The following is a 22692-nucleotide window of genomic DNA, read 5'->3' on the forward strand; positions in this document are numbered from 1 at the left end:
TAAATTCAACATATACTACAAAGAAAAACAGAAAATTAAACAAAACTGGTGCAAAAAAATATTTCAACATCAGTTACAGTGATGAGACTGGAGACACATTAAGGTAGCTAGAAATGTGAAGCGTGTTGAGCCGTTATTGGAAAATAATTAGTGACCGATGGTATGATGAAGTGGAGTTACTGTTCCCACCCTTGCCCCTTTTCCACCAAAGCAGTTCCAGGGCTGGTTCGGGGCTAGTGCTTAGTTTGGAACTGGGTTTTCTGTTTCCACTGACAAAGAACTGGCTCTGGGGCCAGAAAAACCAGTTCCAGGCTAGCACCAACTCTCTGCTGGGCCAGAGGAAAGAACCGCTTACGTCAGCAGGGGGGCGGAGTTGTTAAGACCAACAACAATAACAAGACCGCGAAAGATCGCCATTTTTAAGCGACGAGAAGCAGCAGCTGTACAAACGCGAAGTCATCCATTATTATTATTGTTGTTGCTGCTGCTGCTTCTTCCGTGTTGTTTTTGCTTCGATATTCGCGCCAAGGTTTATGCAAACGTAGCGACGTAACTGACACATACAGCGACGTAATGACGTATACAGCAAAGTAATGACGTGTCTTCTTTTAGCACCGTGAGCTATGGAAAAGCAAACTGGTTCTCAGCTGCCTCACAAGTTGAACGAGTTGTGAACCAGCACCAGCACTGGCCCCGAACCAGCCCTGGAACTGATTTGGTGGAAAAGAGGTACCTGAAGTCGATTATTATTTATAACAGCATATACCAATATGTTTTACTCCTCTTGTCATGTCGTCAAAAAATCCACAAGTATAAACATCTCTGTCCTGAAGAGTCTGGAAAACTTTAATTTAAAGCTTTAACATAAAAATGTATGCTGCACTCGAATTACCTCATAAGTGGTGATTCACAGGCCAAAACTTTCAACGTTTGTGAGCGGCAAATTAGCCAGATAGATTCAGCTCTTCAAAATCTCTAACTGCATAACCAGTGTTATAAATTGAACAAGTGAATATATCTGCATGTTGAATAATCTAAAGCAAATACTTTTATATACAGTGCAACTCATTTAAAGTCACGAAGTGCCAATTTATTTACTTCTGATCCTGTGTAGAGTCATGTCGACTTGATGTCACTCCATAAACCAGGAAGAAATTTGTAGTTGAGAAGACTATCCTAAGAAGTCGGAATTTCAAGTTGAGGGGGTGTTTTCTTTGGGTTTAATCAGTTTACGTGGACCATCCGCTGTACAGGTCCCTGTGAATGAGCCGTTACTATAGTAACTGTTGTGTGGAACAGGTTTCCATTAAATGTCCATAGAGCCGAGTCGCCTACAGTCTTTAAGAAGCTTCTAAAAACGTATCTTTTCTAGAAGGCTTTTAGTGATGAGACAAGGAATTATCTTCAAATTATATTTTATGCATATTTTTAGCATGAATTATAGCATCCATATATTTATCTACATATCTACCTATTCAGCTTGTATTTTTATCGACATACTTTTATTATAATTTCTCTTATTTATTAATCTATTATTTTTTGCACACGTGAGAATATGTAAGTGGTATATGCACATTATAAATATTATTATTATTAAGAGCAAATTCATATAAACCTGTGAAATTAATAAACACCTTCTGATCAATCAGATTTGAGAATTTAACATCTCTCTGTCATACATACACATGACAGAAGCGTAATCATGAGATTCACTCTGTAGTCATTTAGACTTCTAAAATATCTGACTTGATGGCTAATAATGCACTAACGTCATGTCTAAATAACAATAATTACAAACTTGTACAAACTAAAATAATCATCAGTTGGAGATGCCGAAATCTTTAGGAATTTACAACCCCATATTGTGTGATGTTATGCAGTAAACAAATGCTCCTAAAAAGGATGTTAGGAGTGTAATAACAGGACTTAACTTGACTGAACCACTGAAAAACCTTAAAATACGGTTTAGCTAACTGCTAGTTACCTGAAGTGTCGATGTTGCCATAGAAGGGACTGATTTCCCCAGTTCAAAGAGCTCGGAGGTGAACGTCCAAGTCGTTATCTTGTAATTACTATAATTCTGACTTGAGGTGAACCTTCTAATGCTACCAAACTACCTAAGAAGTTTGTTGATGCGTTTGCACTAATAAAACAGCTTCATCTGCCTATTTTTTTCCCCCAACTACTCTTAAAGTCTACGCTGATAGAGTAAATGGAAAGAGCTACTAAAACAGTAATGGAACGTGTAAGGTGTGGAAATAGTAGTGAATGCTGGTAAACGTACCATGGGCTAATCTTCATTAGAGGGATAGGAGCACAGGTGAAGAAAACGGTGAGGAGAAGAAATGACTTCCTGCCCCAGACATCAGACAGAGCACCGATCAGAGGAGCGCTCAGAAACGACAGCAAACCCTGTGACCAACAAGAACCAATCGTTTATGTCTCCAGCCATGCTTTATTGACATCAAACCTATCCGACAACAGATTAAGTACTGCACCTTAACTCCCTGTATGAGGCCATTCATCAAAAACGTGTGCTTTGGAAATGTTTCATGAAGAACCTGGACAATTGAAAACAACAATAATTAGGATCAATACTGATGATGATTTAGCACAGTATCAGGTTTTAAAAGAAAATAAGTTTGAGTATAAAAATCAAATTCAACACCAAGAAATGTTTGCATCTCAAGAGCACTTTGCCACTTATTAGTCCTTTTGCTCAATCTGAATCAGAATGAAATTGATTTTTTTTTTTTGCCATTTGGTTTAGTTTTATTTTCTGTTGAAATAATGGTGCCGTGTGGCATCACCTTCATTTTCTGGAATCAAACTTCAAAAATGACAAAGCAAAAGGTGATATGACAGATAATAGATCATAACTTTTTCATTTTTAAAATAAACATTCATAAAAAAACAACAGGATTTTTTTCCAGGTAATTAAGGCTTTTCCAGAACAAATTACACTGTAACCCTGTTATAATGAACGCTTACTACAAACTTTCACATATAACAAACCAAGTTCATGACGTCCCCCGCCTTTAATGACAAGGAGTCGGACTCTGAAAGTAAATAATCACTGAGCCATGCATTCTTCTTTCCCCAGAGACAAACAATAAGTAATCAAGTCCACAGTCAAGTTAACAGTACACATTAACACCATAAAACAAAAGCTTAACTAACCAAGCTCAGTTGGCAATCACTGACTTAAAAAAAAAAACAAACCTTAAAAGGACTTTATTTTACAAGCTAAAAACAACTTTACATGAGTCTTTACTCCATATGCATTGTTGTCATGGCGACTCGCTGTTATGTCCACGTGCTCTGAGCGCGCAGCGCCATTAGGACTAATTACCATGCAGCTGTCTCAGATTAGAGCGCAATCACAGCAAGAGCTTATCAAGACTCCCTAAACACACAGACTTTGCAAAGTATACGTGCTGTCGCTAGTGCCTCACATTACCAAGCCTTTGTGCTGTGTACTGCTTTACTGATTTTGACTTGCTTTTCTATTTTGGACTTTGTGATTACCTCTGATATTCTTTTTGTGCCTCGCTTGACCGTTGCTCGTTCCATGACCATGCCTTTGTCATTATTTTTTTAATTGTTTGCCTCCCATATTTAAAATAAAACACTCTGCCTGCAATTACACCAGTCATCCACCTCCATTACATGACACTCGTAAACATAAGATACTTTCTGTCGAAGTCAAATTTCATATCCTGGACCATCTAAAGCATGGTGAGAACGCAGGGAATTTGTCTAAAGAACATGGTATCCTAAAAAATTCAATTTCAACTTTTACAGAAAAAGAGCTCCGAGACTTTATCCATAACTTCATTCAACATGATGCACTGAAAAGAAAGAAAGATGCGGCAAACAAACGATGGCAAGTGCGACTTACAGTGGGGCAAAAAAGTATTGTCAGTCACCAATTGTGCAAGTTCTCCCACTTAAAAAGATGAGAGAGGCCTATAATTTTCATCATAGGTATACCTCAACTATGAGAGACAAAATGAGAAAAAAAATCCAGAAAATCACATTGTCTGATTTTTAAAGAATTTATTTGCAAATTATGGTGGAAAATAAGTATTTGGTCAATAACAAAAGTTCATCTCAATACTTTGTTATATACCCTTTGTTGGCAATGACTGAGGTCAAACGTTTTCTGTAAGTCTTCACAAGGTTTTCACACACTGTTGCTGGTATTTTGGCCCATTCCTCCATGCAGATCTCCTCTAGAGCAGTGATGTTTTGGGGCTGTCGCTGGGCAACACGGACTTTCAACTCCCTCCAAAGGTTTTCTATGGGGTTGAGATCTGGAGACTGGCTAGGCCACTCCAGGACCTTGAAATGCTTCTTACGAAGCCACTCCTTCGTTGCCCGGGCGGTGTGTTTGGGATCATTGTCATGCTGAAAGACCCAGCCATGTTTCATCTTCAGTGCCCTTGCTGATGGAAGGAGGTTTTCACTCAAAATCTCACGATACATGGCCCCATTCATTCTTTCCTTTACACGGATCAGTAGTCCTGGTCCCTTTGCAGAAAAACAGCCCCAAAGCATGATGTTTCCACCCCCATGCTTCACAGTAGGTATGGTGTTCTTTGGATGCAACTCAGCATTCTTTCTCCTCCAAACACGACAGGTTGAGTTTTTACCAAAAAGTTCTATTTTGGTTTCATCTGACCATATGACATTCTCCCAATCCTCAGACAGGCCTGGACAAGTACTGGCTTAAGCAGGGGGACACGTCTGGCACTGCAGGATTTGAGTCCCTGGCGGCGTAGTGTGTTACTGATGGTAGCCTTTGTTACTTTGGTCCCAGCTCTCTGCAGGTCATTCACTAGGTCCCCCCGTGTGGTTCTGGGATTTTTGCTCACCGTTCTTGTGATCATTTTGACCCCACGGGGTGAGATCTTGCGTGGAGCCCCAGATCGAGGGAGATTATCAGTGGTCTTGTATGTCTTCCATTTTCTAATAATTGCTCCCACGGTTGATTTCTTCACACCAAGCTGCTTCCCTATTGCAGATTCAGTCTTCCCAGCCTGGTGCAGGTCTACAATTTTGTTTCTGGTGTCCTTTGACAGCTCTTTGGTCTTGGCCATAGTGGAGTTTGGAGTGTGACTGTTTGAGGTTGTGGACAGGTGTCTTATACTGATAACGAGTTCAAACAGGTGCCATTAATACAGGTAACGAGTGGAGGACAGAGGAGCCTCTTAAAGAAGTTGTTACAGATCTGTGAGAGCCAGAAATCTTGCTTGTTTGTAGGTGACCAAATACTTATTTTACCGAGGAATTTACCAATTAATTCATTAAAAATCCTACAATGTGATTTCCTGGATTCTTTCCCCCATTCTGTCTCTCATAGTTGAGGTATACCTATGATGAAAATTACAGGCCTCTCTCATCTTTTTAAGTGGGAGAACTTGCACAACTGGTGGCTGACTAAATACCGGTACTTTTTTGCCCCACTGTATTTCCTTGACTTCATACATATGCAAGTGAAATAAGTATAAATATAAATAAAATCACAGTGGGTCTTGTTTTATTCAAGTGTGAGTGTTTGGTGTGACAGGTGGGTCTATTTCAGTGTAACAAACTATTTGGACATCCCCCAAGGAGTTTGTTATAGTGGGGCTGCAGTGTAATTACATTTCACAAAAACCCCAAGAGCTAAGCAGAGTTTTGCCTAAAATTTTTAAAGCCGTTTAAAGCTATCAAACTATTTAATTTACGATTGATCAATTCTCATATCAATTTAACTATCAATTTAACAATTGAACCATTTAATTTAAAACTATTAAGCTATTTAAAGCTGTACACCCAACTCCAGTGAAATGTTCAATAGGTTGACTATTGTGCATGTTCAGTTTCATGGCTCACTGAATCTCAGACATATTTTGTAGTCACTGTGATAGAAAGCACAAGTAATATATTTTGACTTACCACGAGCGTGGGTGCAGTCAACAATCCCCAAGCGAAGAACTCCAAAAATATGACAATGACAGCATGGTAAACACTGGGGGACCCAAAACCCTGTGGCTGGAATGAGACATATACACAGGTAAATACCTGGTAGTAGTGCTGGGTGATACATTGATAAATCATCATTATCCCAGTATGACCATTCATATTGTAAGCCAACTGAGTATCGTATTGCATCGCAATTTAGTGGAAATATCAACCTTCCTCCAGAAATGAACAGGCAGCTGCAGTATTTTTACCACCATGAATAGATCAATGAAGAAGTGTGTATAACGTAGCATAATGCATAGAACTAGCTTAATAAATATTAGGCCCATTATATTACAAACTCGATTCCAAAAAAAAAAAAAAAAAGTTGGAATGCTGTGTAAAACATACAACCCCAATTCCAAAAAAGTTGGGATGCTGTGTAAAATGTAAATAAAAAACAGAATGCAATGATTTGCAAATCTCATAAACCCATATTTATTCACAATAGAACAAACACCACATCAAATGTTTAAACTGAAACATTTATTATTTCATGGAAAACATTAGCTCATGGCGGCACGGTGGTGTAGTGGTTAGCGCTGTCGCCTCACAGCAAGAAGGTCCGGGTTCGAGCCCCGTGGCTGGCGAGGGGCCTTTCTGTGCGGAGTTTGCATGTTCTCCCCGTGTCCGCGTGGGTTTCCTCCGGGTGCTCCGGTTTCCCCCACAGTCCAAAGACATGCAGGTTAGGTTAACTGGTGACTCTAAATTGACCGTAGGTGTGAATGTGAGTGTGAATGGTTGTCTGTGTCAGCCCTGTGATGACCTGGCGACTTGTCCAGGGTGTACCCCGCCTTTCGCCCGTAGTCAGCTGGGATAGGCTCCAGCTTGCCTGCGACCCTGTAGAACAGGATAAAGCAGCTAGAGATAATGAGATGAGATGAAACATTAGCTCATTTTGAATTTGACAGCAGCAACACATCTTAAAGCTGGGACGGGGCAATAAAAGGCTGGAAAAGTAAATGGTACTAAAAAGAAACAGCTGGAGGAACATTTTGCAACTAATTAGGTTAACTGGCAACAGGTCAGTCGCATGATTGAGTATAAAAGGAGCAGCTTAGAGAGGCTGAGTCTCTCAGAAGTAAAGATGGGCAAAAGTTCACCAATCTGCGAAAATCTGCGTCTACAAATTGTGGAACAATTTCGTAATAAATGTTCCTCAACGTAAAATTGCAAAGACTTTGAATATCTCATCATCTACAGTACATAATATAATCAAAATATTCTGAGATTCTGGAGAAATCTCCGTGCACAAGGAACAAGGCTGAAAATCAATATCGGATGCCCGTGATCTTCAGGCCCTCAGGCAGCACTGCATTAAAAGCAAGCATGATTATGGAGTGGAAATCACTGCATGGGCTCAGAAACACTTCCAGAAATCATTGTCTGTGAACACAGTTCGCCAAGCCATCTACAAACGTAGGTTCAAGCTCTATCCTGCAAAGAAGCAGCCATATGTGAAAATGATCCAGAAACGCCACTGTCTTCTCTGGGCCAAAGCTCATTTAAAATGGACCGAGGCAAAGTGGAAAACTGTTCTGTGGTCAGATTAATCAAAATTTGAAATTCTTTTTGGAAACCATGGATACCGCGTCCCCCGGACTAAAGAGCAGAGGAACCATCCACCTTGTTATCAGTGATCAGTTCAAAAGCCTGCATCTCCGATGGTATGTGGATGCATTAATGCCTATGGCATGAGCAGCTTGCACATCTGGAAAGGCACCATGAATGCTGAAAGATATATACAGGTTTTAGAGCAACACGTGCTCCCATCCAGATGACGTCTTTTTCCAGGAAGGCCTTGCATATTTCAGTAAGACAATGCTAAATCGCATTCTGCATCTATTACAACAGTATGGCTTCATAGTAGAAGGGTATGGGTGCTGTACTGGCCTGCCTACACTCCAGACTTTTCACCACTTGAAAACATCTGGCGCATCAGGACACAAAAAATACGACAAAGAAGACCCAGGACTGTTGAGCAGCTAGAATCCTGTATCAGGTAAGAATGGAACAACATTCCTCTCCCAAAATTCCAGCAACTGGTCTCCTCAGTTCCCAGACGTTTAAAAGAAGGGATTTAGAAGAGAAGAGGGGATGCTATACAGTGGTAAACATGGCCCTGTCCCAACGTTGAGATGTGTTGCTGCCATCAAATTCAAAATTACCTTATTTTTTTTTCCTTAAAACGGTACATTTTCTCAGTTTAAACATCTGATATGTTGTCTATGTTCTATTGTGAAAAATATATGGGTTTATGAGATTTGCAAATCATTGCATTCTGCTTTTATTTACATTTTACACAGCGTCCCAAATTTTTTTGGAATTAGGGTTATAATTAAAAACAGAACATATTTAATATAGGTCGAAAAGGATTTGCAAATCATTGTATTCTGGTTATATTTATGTTTTACACAGCGTCCCAACTTTTTTGGAATCGGGCTTGTACAATCTTACTACGGGAGATGAAGGAGCAGACACTGGGGCACAGGTGGAAAAAAACAGGGCTTTAACAACCCAAAACTGTAGCAGGCAACAGGAAAAAAAAATACATACAGGCCAAAACAAAGCCAAAACACCAGGAACCCACAAAGCAAATACTGGTAGAATTCTGGAGCCAGCATGGCACTGGAGTTCATGAACGAACGCACTGCACTGGGTGTGGCACGTTTATGGTGTCTGATGAGCCTGAAATGGCCGCAGGTGGGCACAAGAGCACGTGAGTGCACCCTAGCTCCCTGGCATCTGCATCCTTACAGACGGTCTACACTTGCTGTTACCATCTTTTGTCCCTGAACATTTTCATAACATAATATCGTGAGAAATATCAACATCATGAAAATGTCAGAAAATATTGAGAGAATTCTTATAGCATAACTCCCGGCTCTATCTGGTAGTAAGAAATAAAACATATCTGGGTGTGCTGTTCGAGGAAAACAACGACAGTGAATATAATTTCAGATAACAGCAGGTTCTGTGTTTTATTCCTCTTATACCACAGCAATGTCAATTATTACATTATTACTGATTAAAGAATAACAGCTCATACTATTTATTTATTTATTTATAGTTCCATGTTAATGTTGTGGAACGTTCAAGAAACAAGTTAGCTCCTGCTCTTCATTAGAACTATAAGCAGTCATTCCCTCACCAGACTTTTTTCCTCTTTCATAACGTGAATAACACGCATCACAAAGTGTAAACTCCCTTGTCCTGAACATGTCAAAAAACTTTACCTCGGACACTTGAGATTCATTCTATAAATGTTAAATGAACATCTTGCAGAACAAATGCACCATATCAGCAATTACACATGCTTTTTAAATCCAGTTATGTGGCGTGTCCTTCATATAAATCCCCATGAATAAGCTGTTGATGTAGAAAGAATAATTAGAACGAGCGCATTAATATGAACCTAGGATTTGAATTACAGCTGGAATGACTGTCAGAGCTGCTGTTATAGAAAACGAATCAACTTCTAGCCAAGGAGAATCGAGAATTCAACAGTGCTGTTCGATAAAATAATATAAAAGTGGATGTGCGGGTGCACAAATATTTAAGCAATACATTTCTAGGTCGTAAATTATCCAGGGAATCTAATTTGAAGCGCCCCTGAAGTTTTATGCATATACGTGTGTGTGTGTGTGTGTGTCCTAGATCTGAGCTTCATCAAGCACAAGCAGCTGTACTGTACAAGTTGTAAAAACACTGACAAATTTAACAGAACTGAAGATAACCATCATAGCAACTATATGCAAAATGAAAAATTCGAGTTTGGAACAAGTCCGCTGTGTTTAGAGACCATCACGTCGTTTCTGACGGGCTGTAAAATAACATTCTTACGGCTGTAATGATAACGTGCGTTTACTACAGCCATACACTGCCATGTCTCAGCACAGGAACGATACTGCACTGAAAAAACTTTGGCTGCGTTTAATACGTCAAGTATGTTGCTATTAAATACCTTGACCTTAGTTTCTCTCTAATGTTGCTTGATTTCCATACTTTGTTAAGTTATACAAATACTGATCTTGCCTTCTGAAGTCTGCTTGTGATATCTTTTTCTGTGGCATTATCTTTACGCACTATGCTACCCAGGTATGTGAACTGATTAACTTCTTCGATACATTCATTTCCAAGGTGAATAGGTTGTGCTTTATTTGACAGCTGAACCGTTTTAGGGTTGTTTTTTGTTTTTACTGATGTTTAAACCCACTTTTGCTGCATTTGCAGAGAGAGCGTTCATTTTGCTTTGTAGGTGGTTACTTGAGCTCGCTAGTAATGCAATATCATCTGCAAAGTCCAGATTTTCTAGGGTTGAGTGAAGAGACCACCTTATACCCCTCCCTCTGCTTACCAATAGTTTTACGCATTGCCCAGTGAATTGCCATGAGAAAGAGAACAGGTGACATTATGCAGCCTTGTCGGACACCACTGGAGATGTTAAACCAGTCAGAGGACTTGTTATTGTGTGAAACGCTGCAGCAGAAGTTCACATAGAATAGTTTTATGATGGTAACAAACTTTCCAGGGAAACCGTATGATTAATATTATGATAATATTATATTGTTATATGGTTTTAACTTGCATTTGTGGATGCAGTGACGAACCGTGTTCACAGACGATGGTTTTCAGAAGTGTTCCTGAGCCCATGTAGCGATTTCCACTACAAAATCAATTGCAAATTCTTTGCAATTTTACACTGAGGAACGTTATTCTTAAATTGTTGCACTGTTTGCCCACGAAGTCTTTCACAAAGCTGTGAACCCCTCCCCATCTTTACTTCTGAGAGACTCAGCCTCTCTGGGATGCTCTTTTTATACCCAATCAGGTTACTGACTCATTGCTAATGAGCCCTTTTTTTTTTTTTAACCTTACACAACTTTTCCAGTCTTTTGTTTCCCCCATCCCATTTTTTAAAAATAAGTTGCTGGCATTATACTCAAAATGAGCATTTAAAAAAAAAAATTTAAAAATAAAGAAAAACTAAGATTTTTCAGTTCGAACATTTGATATGTTGTCATTGTACTATTTTCAATGAAATATAGGGTTCTGATTATTTGCAAATCATCACATTCTGTTTTATTTACATTTTACACAAATACAGAAGGTGAAAAATTTCCTCATGTTCTGAAAATAGAAGGATGGATGTCAAATCTAAAAGCTCAGGAGAATATTCAGAACGAGCGACATATTCCAACAGAAACATGTACATATCCACAAGACAGCAAAACAGAAACAGAGTTACAGTTGTGGTCAGAAGTTTACATACAGTGACATGAATGTCATCTTGGATATGAATGTCATGGCAAAATTTGGGTTTTCAGTAATTTCTTTGAACTGTTCTTTTTCTGTGGCAGAATGATTGTACGGGCGGCACGGTGCTGTAGTGGTTAGCGCTGTTGACTCACAGCAAGAAGGTCCGGGTTCGAGACCCGTGGCCGGCGAGGGCCTTTCTGTGTGGAGTTTGCATGTTCTCCCCGTGTCCGCGTGGGTTTCCTCCGGGTGCTCCGGTTTCCCCCACAGTCCAAAGACATGCAGGTTAGGTTAACTGGTGACTCTAAATTGACCGTAGGTGTGAATGTGAGTGTGAATGGTTGTCTGTGTCTATGTGTCAGCCCTGTGATGACCTGGCGACTTGTCCAGGGTGTACCCCGCCTTTCGCCCGTAGTCAGCTGGGATAGGCTCCAGCTTGCCTGCGACCCTGTAGAACAGGATAAAGCGGCTAGAGATAATGAGATGAGAATGATTGTACAGCATACAGCTTGAAAAAAAAAAAAAAAATTATATATATATATATATATATATATATATATATATATATATATATATATATATATATATATATTTTTTTTTTTTTTTTTTTAAATCACTAGAATTTGGTGCACAAGTTTTAATTTTCTTTGGGTTTCCTGTAATCAACACACGGTCAACATTATACATACAGGGTCAAAAATTTACACACACTTAGATTATTAATTCAGAGGTGCTGAAACTTCCAAAATGTCTCTTATCTTGCCAAGGCCGAGGTCTCTTAACTTCCTGTTAGTGATCATGATTGACTACAGCTGGTAGCTTCTCTGTGCCTTCATAAAAAGGATTTGTTTACCACACTCACTGGATTGGCCAACACACAGTAAAATGGGAAAGTCCAAGGAGCTCAGTGCAGATCTGAGAAAGAGGATCGCAGATATACACAACTCCGGAATGTCTCTTGGAGCCATTTCTAAACAACTACAAATTCCAAGGTCAGTTCAAACAATTGTATCCAAGTTGTTGTGAGGTGTCGTCACTTTGCCAAGCCACTTTGCCTCAAGAAAACCCAAACTGTCACCCTCAGCTGAAAGGAAATTGGTTTGGATGGTCAGGAACAACCTGGGAACCACCATGGCACAGCCCTGCCATGAACTGGAAGCTGAAGAATCACTGTCTACAGTTCAGATCACCATGGACTAAGAGGCTGTTATCCAAGAAATAACCCCCTGCTCCAAAACTGACACCTTCAAGCTTAACTAAAGTTTGAAGCGGACCACATGGACAAAGAAAAAGCCTTCTGGAGGAAAGCTGTATGGTCAGATGAGACAAAGATTGAGTTGTTTGGCCACAATGACCACCATGTACAGAGGGACACTGTACCAGCTGGTGGTGGTGGTAGCAGCATCATGTTCTGGGGCTGTTTTGCTGCCAGTGGAACTGGTTCATTGCACAAAGTGGATGGAATAATGGAGGAGGAGGACTACCTCAGAATTCTTCAGCATAAACCATCAGAAACTTGAACACGACTTGGGAGTTACAACAGGACAATGAACCCAAACACGCATCAGAGCTGGTTGTGGAGGATAAAGCAGGCTAACATTAAGCTTAAAACAAGTCCTGACTTCAACCCTATTGAAAATATACGGACCGTGCTTATAAGTCGAGTCCATGCCAAGAAAAAAAAATTTAATAGAACTTCACCAATTCTACCATGAAGAGTTGTGAAATATCCAACCAGAATTCTGCCACAAGCTTGTTCATGGTAAACAAAAATGTTTGGTCAAGGTGAATCTTGCGAAGAGGCATTTTACCCAAATATTAGGTGTACTGTATGTATAATTTTGACTGTGTTGATTTCAGAAAACCCAAAAAAAATTAAAACTTGTGCACCAAATTCTAGTGTTTTTCTTATTAAAGCTGTATGCTGTACAATCATTCTGCCACAGGAAAAGAACAGTTCAAAGAAATTACTGAAAACCCAAATATTGCCAAGACATTCATATCCAAGATGACGTTCATATCACTGTATGTAAACTTCTGACCAAAGCTGTACATCATGCTGAGGAATGTACAGGCTTGTATGTGTCTGTGTGAAACAAAACAACCATTTCATAAGGACTGGAGGCCAAATTCTTCTGGTAAGGACACGTTTAACTACTGACCTTTGAGTGGCTGGGTGTCTTTCCATTTCACTAACATTCAAACAACGTAACAGTTGGAGTCCTTAATGGACACACCCCAACAGAATGGCCAAAGAAAGATTCGTATCCACAGATACATCCTAAGATCACGGATCAAAATTTTAGATAAGAGTAAAACCTGTAAACAAGTATTGTGAAACAAAATAATCGCTGACACAATCTGCCAGTCATTGAGAAACATTCACCAGACTGGTTTACACTGCATGGTTTATACAGTGGCGATTTTCCCACCATTCAGTAACTGATGAAATCCCTCAGGTGATTTGAAAAATTTCTTTATGACTGAAAAACAAAGTTTAAATCATTAAGGATTACTTTTACGAGAGTTCCCAAACAGTCATGCATGAACAGATAAAGCTTTAATTCTGGTTTTCATTTGCTGCTTCCAAATCCACCTTTGGAAACCATCCATATCAATTAAGCAACAGTGAAGTTATTAATGCTGTCACAAACCAGTCAAATGTTGCCCAATGCAACAGCATTTTCCCTACTATTATTCTCTGTAACACTATTATTATTATTATTATTGGAAGCAAAAAGAGAGGCTGGTAAGGGAATGACTCTTTATAGCCGCTAAAATCTAAGTGATAACAGAAACTAACTTGACATCAAATGGCAACTTTGCTGTGGTAGAAGAGGAATATTTCCTCCAAATACACACTTCAAGGTGTGTAGGTATAGATCCCTTCGCAGTAAACGTCATTCATACGTAAGCGGAAATTGCGCGCGCAGCCTGGACCCAAAAAAGACTCAGAAATGCCTAGTTGTTGTGTTGTCGGGTGTCAGAATCGTAGCAGTGATGGGGTTAAAATGTTCAGAATTCCAGCAGGATCTCACCCGTTCCAAAAAAAATCGCCGACATCTATGGCTACAAGCCATCAAACGTGTAGACTGGGATGAAAGCACCATCAAAAATGCGCGGGTTTGCAGCGCCCACTTCATCACAGGTAAGATCAGGCTTTTATTAAATCTTGCTTTTTTATTCTTTCTAGTCTTCGTTTATTGATGTAGCAAAATACTTTGGTAACGTTTGTCTGATTAGCTGGTCATAGTTACACGACGTAATGAATATTGTTAGCATGTTAACTTAGCTTTGCATGCAATTTTGTTTGTAGGAGAGCTCTCGCTTGACTCAAGCAGTCCAGATTTTGTGCCATCATTATTTGTGTATGCCGAAAATCACAATTTTAAAGCAAGGATGGAAAGGTAAAATTGTGTACCCTCACTCTAAATGCCAACTTACGTTGACTGCTCTAACCTAGCTCCCGCCCCGTTCAGTTTCATTTCTGCTCTCTGCCTCTCGCTTTTTACGCAGCTCTGATTTCTCTTAGCTGCACTCTTTACAATATCATTCCTTTCATGCCATTACCTCCTGCAAATTGCGGTTTAGTGTTGGTATTTGCTGTTGTAGCTAAAGCCACATTTCCATCACACCACTGGCATAATTTGATTAAAACAAAATGAATATGAATGTCCCATTGTTAATCAAGTTGTACATGCCCGCACATAATCATATGCGTCTAAAGACTTGAGGGCACGAAGTTTTTCGTGGGTGTACACTGAAGTCTTGTCAATAAGGTACGAGTATATATCTGGCCATTGTATACCAGGGAACTTACTAACATCGTCCGTCCACTCTTTAATTAAATGCGGATCCGGTAGGCGATGTCCACTTGTTAGAGTTAACTTATTTATGTAGCATTCTCGATCTTGTAACGACAATTGTTTGGCATAAGGCCATCCTTAAAAAAAAAAATCCGTTTCCTGTCCACCGGGTGGGCAAAAAAAAATTCAGTCAGGAGGGAGGGATTTATTTTTTTATTTATTTTTTTTTAAATTATATATGGATGGATAAGAAATCGCAATGCTGTGTTTGCTTTTTCTTTCAGTACTTTTTTTATTACAAAAGCAGACACATTTAATAAAATATGATGGTTTAATCAACTGAAACTTGTACAAAAACTTTAAGTTAGCATTTTAAATGCTGACTGCAACATTTGCAAAACTTTTACAAAGGTACTTAAAATGTCCGACACACGGACTTTTTGTAGTTCTAAATCGACCGTTAGGCCTAGTTCGGATGAAATTACACTATTAAAATGATCACTGAATGATTTGTTTTTCTGAATCTTTATTATTTGGTTGTTCGCCAGAATACCATTTTGCAATTTCACACTTCAGCAAATGTTTGAAAACTCCGGATCTCCTTCCTTCATGGTGGCTGCCATTTTTTTGTGCCGCACGGCGCATGCGCAGAGCTGATTCGACAGGGCTTTCCACAAGCGCCGGCTGCCAGCCACACAATTAAGTCCAGCCGGCTACTTTAATGACTATTTTTGTAGCCCACAGGCTCTAAATATTAATTTTCGATTTTAATAAAATTAAATGTTTATCTAACGGACTGACAATGTCAAACTGAACCGTTGATCAAGGGAGAAGAACTCATCCGCGCTCCGACATGCGGTGTGCGTGCGCACTCAGCTTCGTGAATGTGTCATGCACCGAAAATAAGAGATTTACAAGCCAGGAACGCCTCATGATGCAATACGCAAGAAAAGAAAGAAGATTTACTGCCATTTTACTTTGTATTTGAGTAAAGTGAATAAATAAATGGTCTGTGGAAAATACATTTAATCCTGGGAACTGCGTGCACAGGAGTTTATTTTGTGTTTACTCTCCCCCTGGCTGGCTACTTATTTGTCATGGCTGGCTAGTATGAGCCCTAGTGGAAAGCCCTGGGAATGCGGAAATGTCAAGTTCGATTTTAGATTTATGAACCCGAAAAAAATGTCGAAAAACCGGCGTTAAAAAAAAAAAAAATTCACCCACACAAACGGCACTCACCCGGCTGGTGGACCGGAAACAGAACATTTTTTTAATAATGGCTTAATCTGACAGCTCATAATGCCGGTCTATGGGCAGCGCCATTGTTTCTGGGTCCAGGCTGCGCGCGCATCCTGGCAACGGTCGGTTTGTTTACAAACATGCGAAGAGGTCTATTGGAAATTAATCAACTTCAGGGTGGTAACAGTCCACTTCTTCACTCAACTTGCTTGTTATCATCATAACCATGGTTTCCACATTTAGTCTAGCATGCAACCACATTGTTCATTTCATCGGCATGTCATCTTTATCACTTTCATTCCCTTTGCAATACTCAACTGAAAAACGTTTCTTTCCATCCAAGCTCGTGTTGCTGAGTTTCAGTGATTGCGCCAGTATCAAAAAGGAGGAACTTGGATGATGTTTAACATCACAATATTACCAATGTCATGTGTAGGTTTACTAGTTCCTGTAACAAATATGACTCTACAATAGCATCCATTCATAGCTGCTTATCCTGTCCAACAGGGTCGCAGGCAAGCTGGAGCCTATCCCAGCTGACTATAGAGAGCGTGCACGTGACGTCACGAGGTCACGTAATATTTGTTTATCTGCCATCTTGGACGGCATGGCCGCGCATAGAACTTAGACGAACCCGTTCTAATTATCAAGTGTGCGGGAGTAGATCTTTCGAGAATGGTTATATCTTGTTCAGCATTTGGTTGTACCAATAGACAGGGCCAAAAGGAGGGCCTGTCATTTTATAGATTCCCCGCAGACGAGGAGAGACACGCAAAATGGGTGTCCGCTGTGCGAAGAGAAAACTGGTATCCCAGTTCTACCAGCCGAATTTGTAGTGAACACTTCATATCAGGTAGGTGTAATCTTCTAATTCAATACTCCTAGTACATCTGTTAAGTTGATTTTCGGATTGAATGATAACTGCATACTTAGAAACTAGACAGAACAGTGTTTGTGGCTGTCAGTCCGCTTGATCTCTAACGTTTAAAATGGCTATGCCTAGCCCTACTACCCTGGCCTAGTCTATGACAATGTTTTATCTTTTTGGCTCATATATGCCTTTGAAAGGCCAATCCATAGTGGGGATGGCGAAAACTAAAAAAATCTTGACCGACCACCGAGCCTCATTAGCCGGTTAAAGTCGGTTAACCTATGAGTTTAAACAGGGATGCAAACGGCGCGCCTTTTGGCGGATGCCGCCTTTTTCATGGCTGAATCGTGCAGATTCGCGGAAGCTGCGCAAATGTGCGCAGCTTTCTGATTTACCGTTTTCTTCTTATATCTGGAACTGAGTTTAGATTTCGAACATTCTTACGATAAAACGTCCTGCACAGTCTCTTTATGATAAACGTCTTAATGCCACTTACCCGTGAGGTTATCAAGTAGACATTCTTCTTCGGAACCTTCCAGAGGTATACTTGGGATACCCATCCCGCAACAAAATATTTATAAGCTTCCAGGCTCTTGTAAGCTTTGAGGGCTTTGCCAGTGTAACACGATTCACGATTAACAAGAAAATTGTAAATGTCGTGGTAGGCCAGATCGGGCAAATCGCCGGCACCGCAGCTCCGAATTTCCCTGAACAAGGATTGAGGCAAGTTGTATGGATCTGCAATCCCCAACCTGGAACACTTTTCCACGCAACGCTGCCTCACATCACCTTCAAGATGCTGAACAAACTTATGGCCCTTTTCCACTACCCTTTTTCAGCTTCACTTCCGGCTGGGGGCGTGAGCAGACACTCCCCTGTGCACTGACTGGTGAGGAGGAGTGTCCTCACATGCCCACACAAGCCCCGCGAGCACACTGGGATCTGTAAACACCGTAAACCCGGAAGAAGAATAATTACGAATTACGAGAATTTCTGAAGCCTTATGCGCCTCGCCTCATCTATACGCTCTTGCCAGTATCTGTTGGCGTTCTCGGTGACAACAAGCCACAGCACCAAGACCAGCAACACTAACGACTCCATGTCCTCCATGTTTATTGTTTACTATCCGGGTCGTGAGACTACCACTTAAAAGATCACTGATGTCACTGTTTGCACCGCCTAACGACATCACGTGACATCCACCCACTTTCGCTAACTCCACCCAATGTGTCCACCCACTTCCAGCCAGCACGGTTCAGCGCGGTTGAAGTCGAAATGCAACTCCAACAGCCCCGCTCAGCTCGACTCAGCCCAACTCAGCACGGCACAGCCGCGTTGGTAGTGGAAAAGCGGCAATAGACAAGTTATCGCGCAATGTAGATGGGGTATTTTTCGAATTTTCTTGGGGATTACTCCCTGGATCCATTACACTCGCGCAAGGTAAACAATCCTGAAGCCGTCCAATACGGCGGAGTATACACGGACAGGTCACGGGACTGCACATCCTCTACAGGAGAGAGAGTCGGGGTACACCCTGGACAAGTCCCCAGGTTATTGCAGGGCTGACACAGAGACAAACAACCATTCACATTCACACCTACGGTCAATTTAGAGCCACCAATTAGCCTAACCTGCATATCTTTGGACTGTGGAGGAAACCGGAGCACCCGGAGGAAACCCACGCGGACACGGGGAGAACATGCAAACTCCACACAGAAAGGCCCTCGCCGGCCGCTGGGCTCAAACCCAGAACCTTCTTGCTGTCAGGCGACAGTGCTAACCACTACACCACTGTAAATTATATCACAATATTGTGTTCTGAAAGTATTGGGTTTTGTTTATTGTCGCTAAAATCTGATATTGATTTTTTTGTAGAAGACATTACTGTTTTGTGAACTATATGCACACTCACTGGCCACTTTAAAAAGAACACTTGTACACCTGTTCATTCATGTAGTCATCCCAGCAGCACAATGTATAAACTCATACAGATCAAGAGTTTCAGTTAATGTTTACACCAGAATGGCGAAAATGCTTGTTGGTGCCAGACAGGATGGTTTGAATATTTCAGAAACTGCTGAAGCCCTGGGATTTTCACACAGGTGTTCTGGTTATAGTGGACAGGAAATAACATAGATACACATAGTGCATTGTGAAAATGTCTTGAGAGACGAGTACAGCCTGTTATATCATGAATACATTCATTCATTATTGTAGAGAGATTCTTTATTGTCATTGCACATTACTATACAACGAAACACTGTTTAAGGGCTCAGATCACAACAGCATATCAATAAAAGAAAAATAAATAAATAATATACAGTACATAACCTTTTTAAAAAGCAGCATACTGGCATATAAGCAGCAGTATAAATTGCAGTATGTAATTATACAATGCAACCAAACACAGTAAGGTGCAGTTGTGTGTGTGATAATACTGATGCATGCAATATTACTAACCAGTGCCTGTGATAACCCAGATATATTCACTATGGACAGTACTATGAGTGTTTACACTGTACACAATAATAATAGGGTCATTCCATGTCAAATCTCCGAATGCTCCCACTCGACCATCTCAGATTTGGCTGAAAAAATTCCAGGAGGTTCACACACTTCCCAATAGGAAAAGTCCCAAATTTTAGCTCCCAACTCCTTATAGTTTTGTCATAAAAAATATTTTTGCAACTAACCTCGGACCCGTTTTGAGCAGAGTTTTTTTGGGGGAGCCACTTTGAGATTGCTCTACCTAGAAAAGTATTTAAGCCAGGTCCTTCAAATTTTCAAGGGTCAAAATCTGGCACCAGTACTCGCAGAATATGGACTTTTACATGTGTGCTTTTGGTTCATCATAGAATTCTGGGGGCTTGAATTTGCTTGGAAATTCTACACTACGCTCCGTGGCAGCATATTTGAAGGACTGTGGAAAGTGCAATTTCAAAGATGGAGGCTTGATATTGCACACACACCTTCCCATATATATTGTGCACTTTGTATTCTAAAGCTGCCCCTCTGCGATGAGTGGTTTGGAAGATATTAAAGTTTAAAAATGGAAAAAATTAATTTGGTGACATTTTTGGTATGTTATAGCCAAAAAAAAAAAAAAAAAAGACAGCGTCCACCAACATAAAATTGACTGTTTTAGAAAGATTAGATGTCTGTTTTTAACACAGCCAAAATTTGCGATGGTGTTCTGCCTTATTTTTGCAAAATGATTTTTTGAAAATGTGGTGTTCGCATACACGCACAGCATTCATGGCCTATGAAAGCATTTTCAAATGCTAACAGAACGCCCTGAATTTATGACACACAGCTTAAAGGGGAACAGAGGGCAATATATAGAGTAAATATAACAATAAAACGCACATTGATGAACCTTATTCAAGACTTACAAAAGTTTTTTGTTCTAAGGTTGGAAAGTTATAGTGTTTTGAAAGTAGCTCGAGCAAACTATTTCCGCAGTTTGAACAGCCCGCCATGATATTAATTTTATCCAATCAGAATGCACGTTCATTTTCTCTGCATAACACTCATGACGTATGTATGTGCCCAGTTGTGTTGGCTCATTGAGGTTGGGAATAGCACGTGTGAAATACCTGTTTCTGCCTCTTGCGACGATTTCGCAAGTCCACGGGTGGCGCCTATCTCATTGCAGCAAATAAATTCTGCTGGACTCGTGAGCAACTCCACGTTACATTTTCCGCACGAGCACCACGCCGTGTCATCTGCAAGCAGACGCTCTGCCCCACGCTCGCCATGCCCATGGTCAGCATCAGTCTCATCCTCGCCGTCATCCGAGCTTTCTTCTCTTATTTCATCACCGGAGTCGAGAGTACCTCTCCTAGGTTCAAACTGGTACCCTTCTAAGCCATAGCCTGCTTGCAGTGTGTCTTGCGGGATCTCTTTGTATGATTCGACAGAGCTGTCGCTTTCACTTGATGCGCCCGACGCCATGATTACACGCTAGTGCAGTGGGTAGCGCTGACGTCACGGTCTTTTAAAAATGGCGACTCTTGTGCGGTTTAGCGTATAAAGTATTATATTTACAATTACCAAGATATTTCGTTGTTTTCTAGTACATAAATTTGATAGAATACTTAAGAATACGTTACTTTGTCACATCAGCAACCGTATATATATATATATATATATATATATATATATATATATTATATTTTGTACCCCTTTAAACTCAACAAAATGCTTCATTTGGTTGATGGTAAACTAAGACCTGAAGGATAACCTGTATGCAGCCTTTACAGACTGAAATATTGGAGCTCCAACATGGGTGAAAACAAACTTGTTTTCATCACAACATTTCTGTTGTACCATAATTTAGAAGAAAAAGCAACCTGTATGCTTCAGTTAGTATTTATCCATGATAAGTCTTTGACAGTCCAGTAGAATTGATTATTATGATTGACACTTATTGAATTTATTAGATTTATTATAGGAGCTAAAATTTGGGACTTTTCCTATTGGGAAGTGTGTGAACCTCCTGGAATTTTTTCAGCCAAATCTGAGATGGTCGAGTGGGAGCATTCGGAGATTTGACATGGAATGACCCAATAATAATAATAAAAAAAATTATAGATGATATATAGTTAATTTGAATGAGTTAACAGTAGAGGTGAACAATGCTGCTTTGCCCAAACCTACTGGAAGTTGCCTTGCCATTACTAACTTCCCAAGCTGAGAATATTCAGAGTGCGACTGATATTTATCTTCAACAATAAATAAGTATAAGTAAAAGCCGATATCCTGAGCTGTGAGAGACCGTTCAGAGAGGCTATTTCGGTGTTATTTCGTGAACTCACCGTCCCACCATCCTTGATGATGATTTTCTTGGCCAGCAGCAGACTGCGATTCACCCGTTTCTTCTTTTTGCTCTGTGTCATGATATTACCATCCTAGTTGATTTCAAAATTTTTTAGCGACGCTCAACTGGGAATCCATTTTAAAAAGAAGGATATTGTAAAAGTACGGAGAACATTTCCAATTTTCTACAGTTCTACACTTCGCGTCGCCCATTCAGTTGTACACACGGGCGCCATCTTGGCGGCGGGGAAACCCGAGCGGTAAGCCGTGACGTCAAGACGTCACATCATACGATTTGGGTGCGTGTACGTGATGACGTAGACATCATTCGATTTCCAGGGTTGCCTCTGAATTTCGTTTCGTTTTTAGGTGCTTAACTCTGGTTCACGTTTCCCAGTGCCCAGACTGAAGAAAATTAACAATCAGACGGTTTTTTTTTAAATAATTTAGAAAAATTATAAACATAAATGAGGTTTCCAGGGCGAAGACGAAACTATAAGTAGTGAAAGTGTAGGCTTGATGCATACGCGTTGGTGGTATAGTGGTTAGCATAGCTGCCTTCCAAGCAGTTGACCCGGGTTCGATTCCCGGCCAACGCAGAGAATTTTCTTTTTCCTCCCCAAACTGACCTAATCATATTTTCTTGCAATAAAGGTGTGTATCAGTCTGGGAAAACACCTCGCATGGCCACAT

At 40.4% G+C, this 22692-nt stretch overlaps 1 protein-coding gene and 1 non-coding gene across 2 annotated transcripts in view; one reads left to right on the forward strand and one right to left on the reverse strand.

The window, feature by feature from the left end:
* Positions 1–22264, reverse strand: part of mfsd14a1 (major facilitator superfamily domain containing 14A 1) — a 35382-nt gene extending 13118 nt beyond the window's left edge. The window contains exons 1-4 of the mRNA XM_060941205.1: positions 21999–22264; positions 5944–6039; positions 2499–2561; positions 2285–2412 (exon numbers count right to left, since the gene is read on the reverse strand). Of these exons, the coding sequence (XP_060797188.1) occupies positions 2285–2412; positions 2499–2561; positions 5944–6039; positions 21999–22079 (368 nt within the window). The 5' untranslated portion in view covers positions 22080–22264. The remainder of the gene's footprint in view (positions 1–2284; positions 2413–2498; positions 2562–5943; positions 6040–21998) is intronic.
* Positions 22265–22526: 262 nt separating this feature from the next.
* Positions 22527–22598, forward strand: trnag-ucc (transfer RNA glycine (anticodon UCC)). The gene has a single exon. It is a non-coding gene; the product is annotated as a tRNA-Gly (tRNA).
* Positions 22599–22692: the final 94 nt, after the last annotated feature.

This window comes from Neoarius graeffei, chromosome 15, assembly GCF_027579695.1.
Source record: "Neoarius graeffei isolate fNeoGra1 chromosome 15, fNeoGra1.pri, whole genome shotgun sequence".
NCBI classification, from domain to species: domain Eukaryota; kingdom Metazoa; phylum Chordata; class Actinopteri; order Siluriformes; family Ariidae; genus Neoarius; species Neoarius graeffei.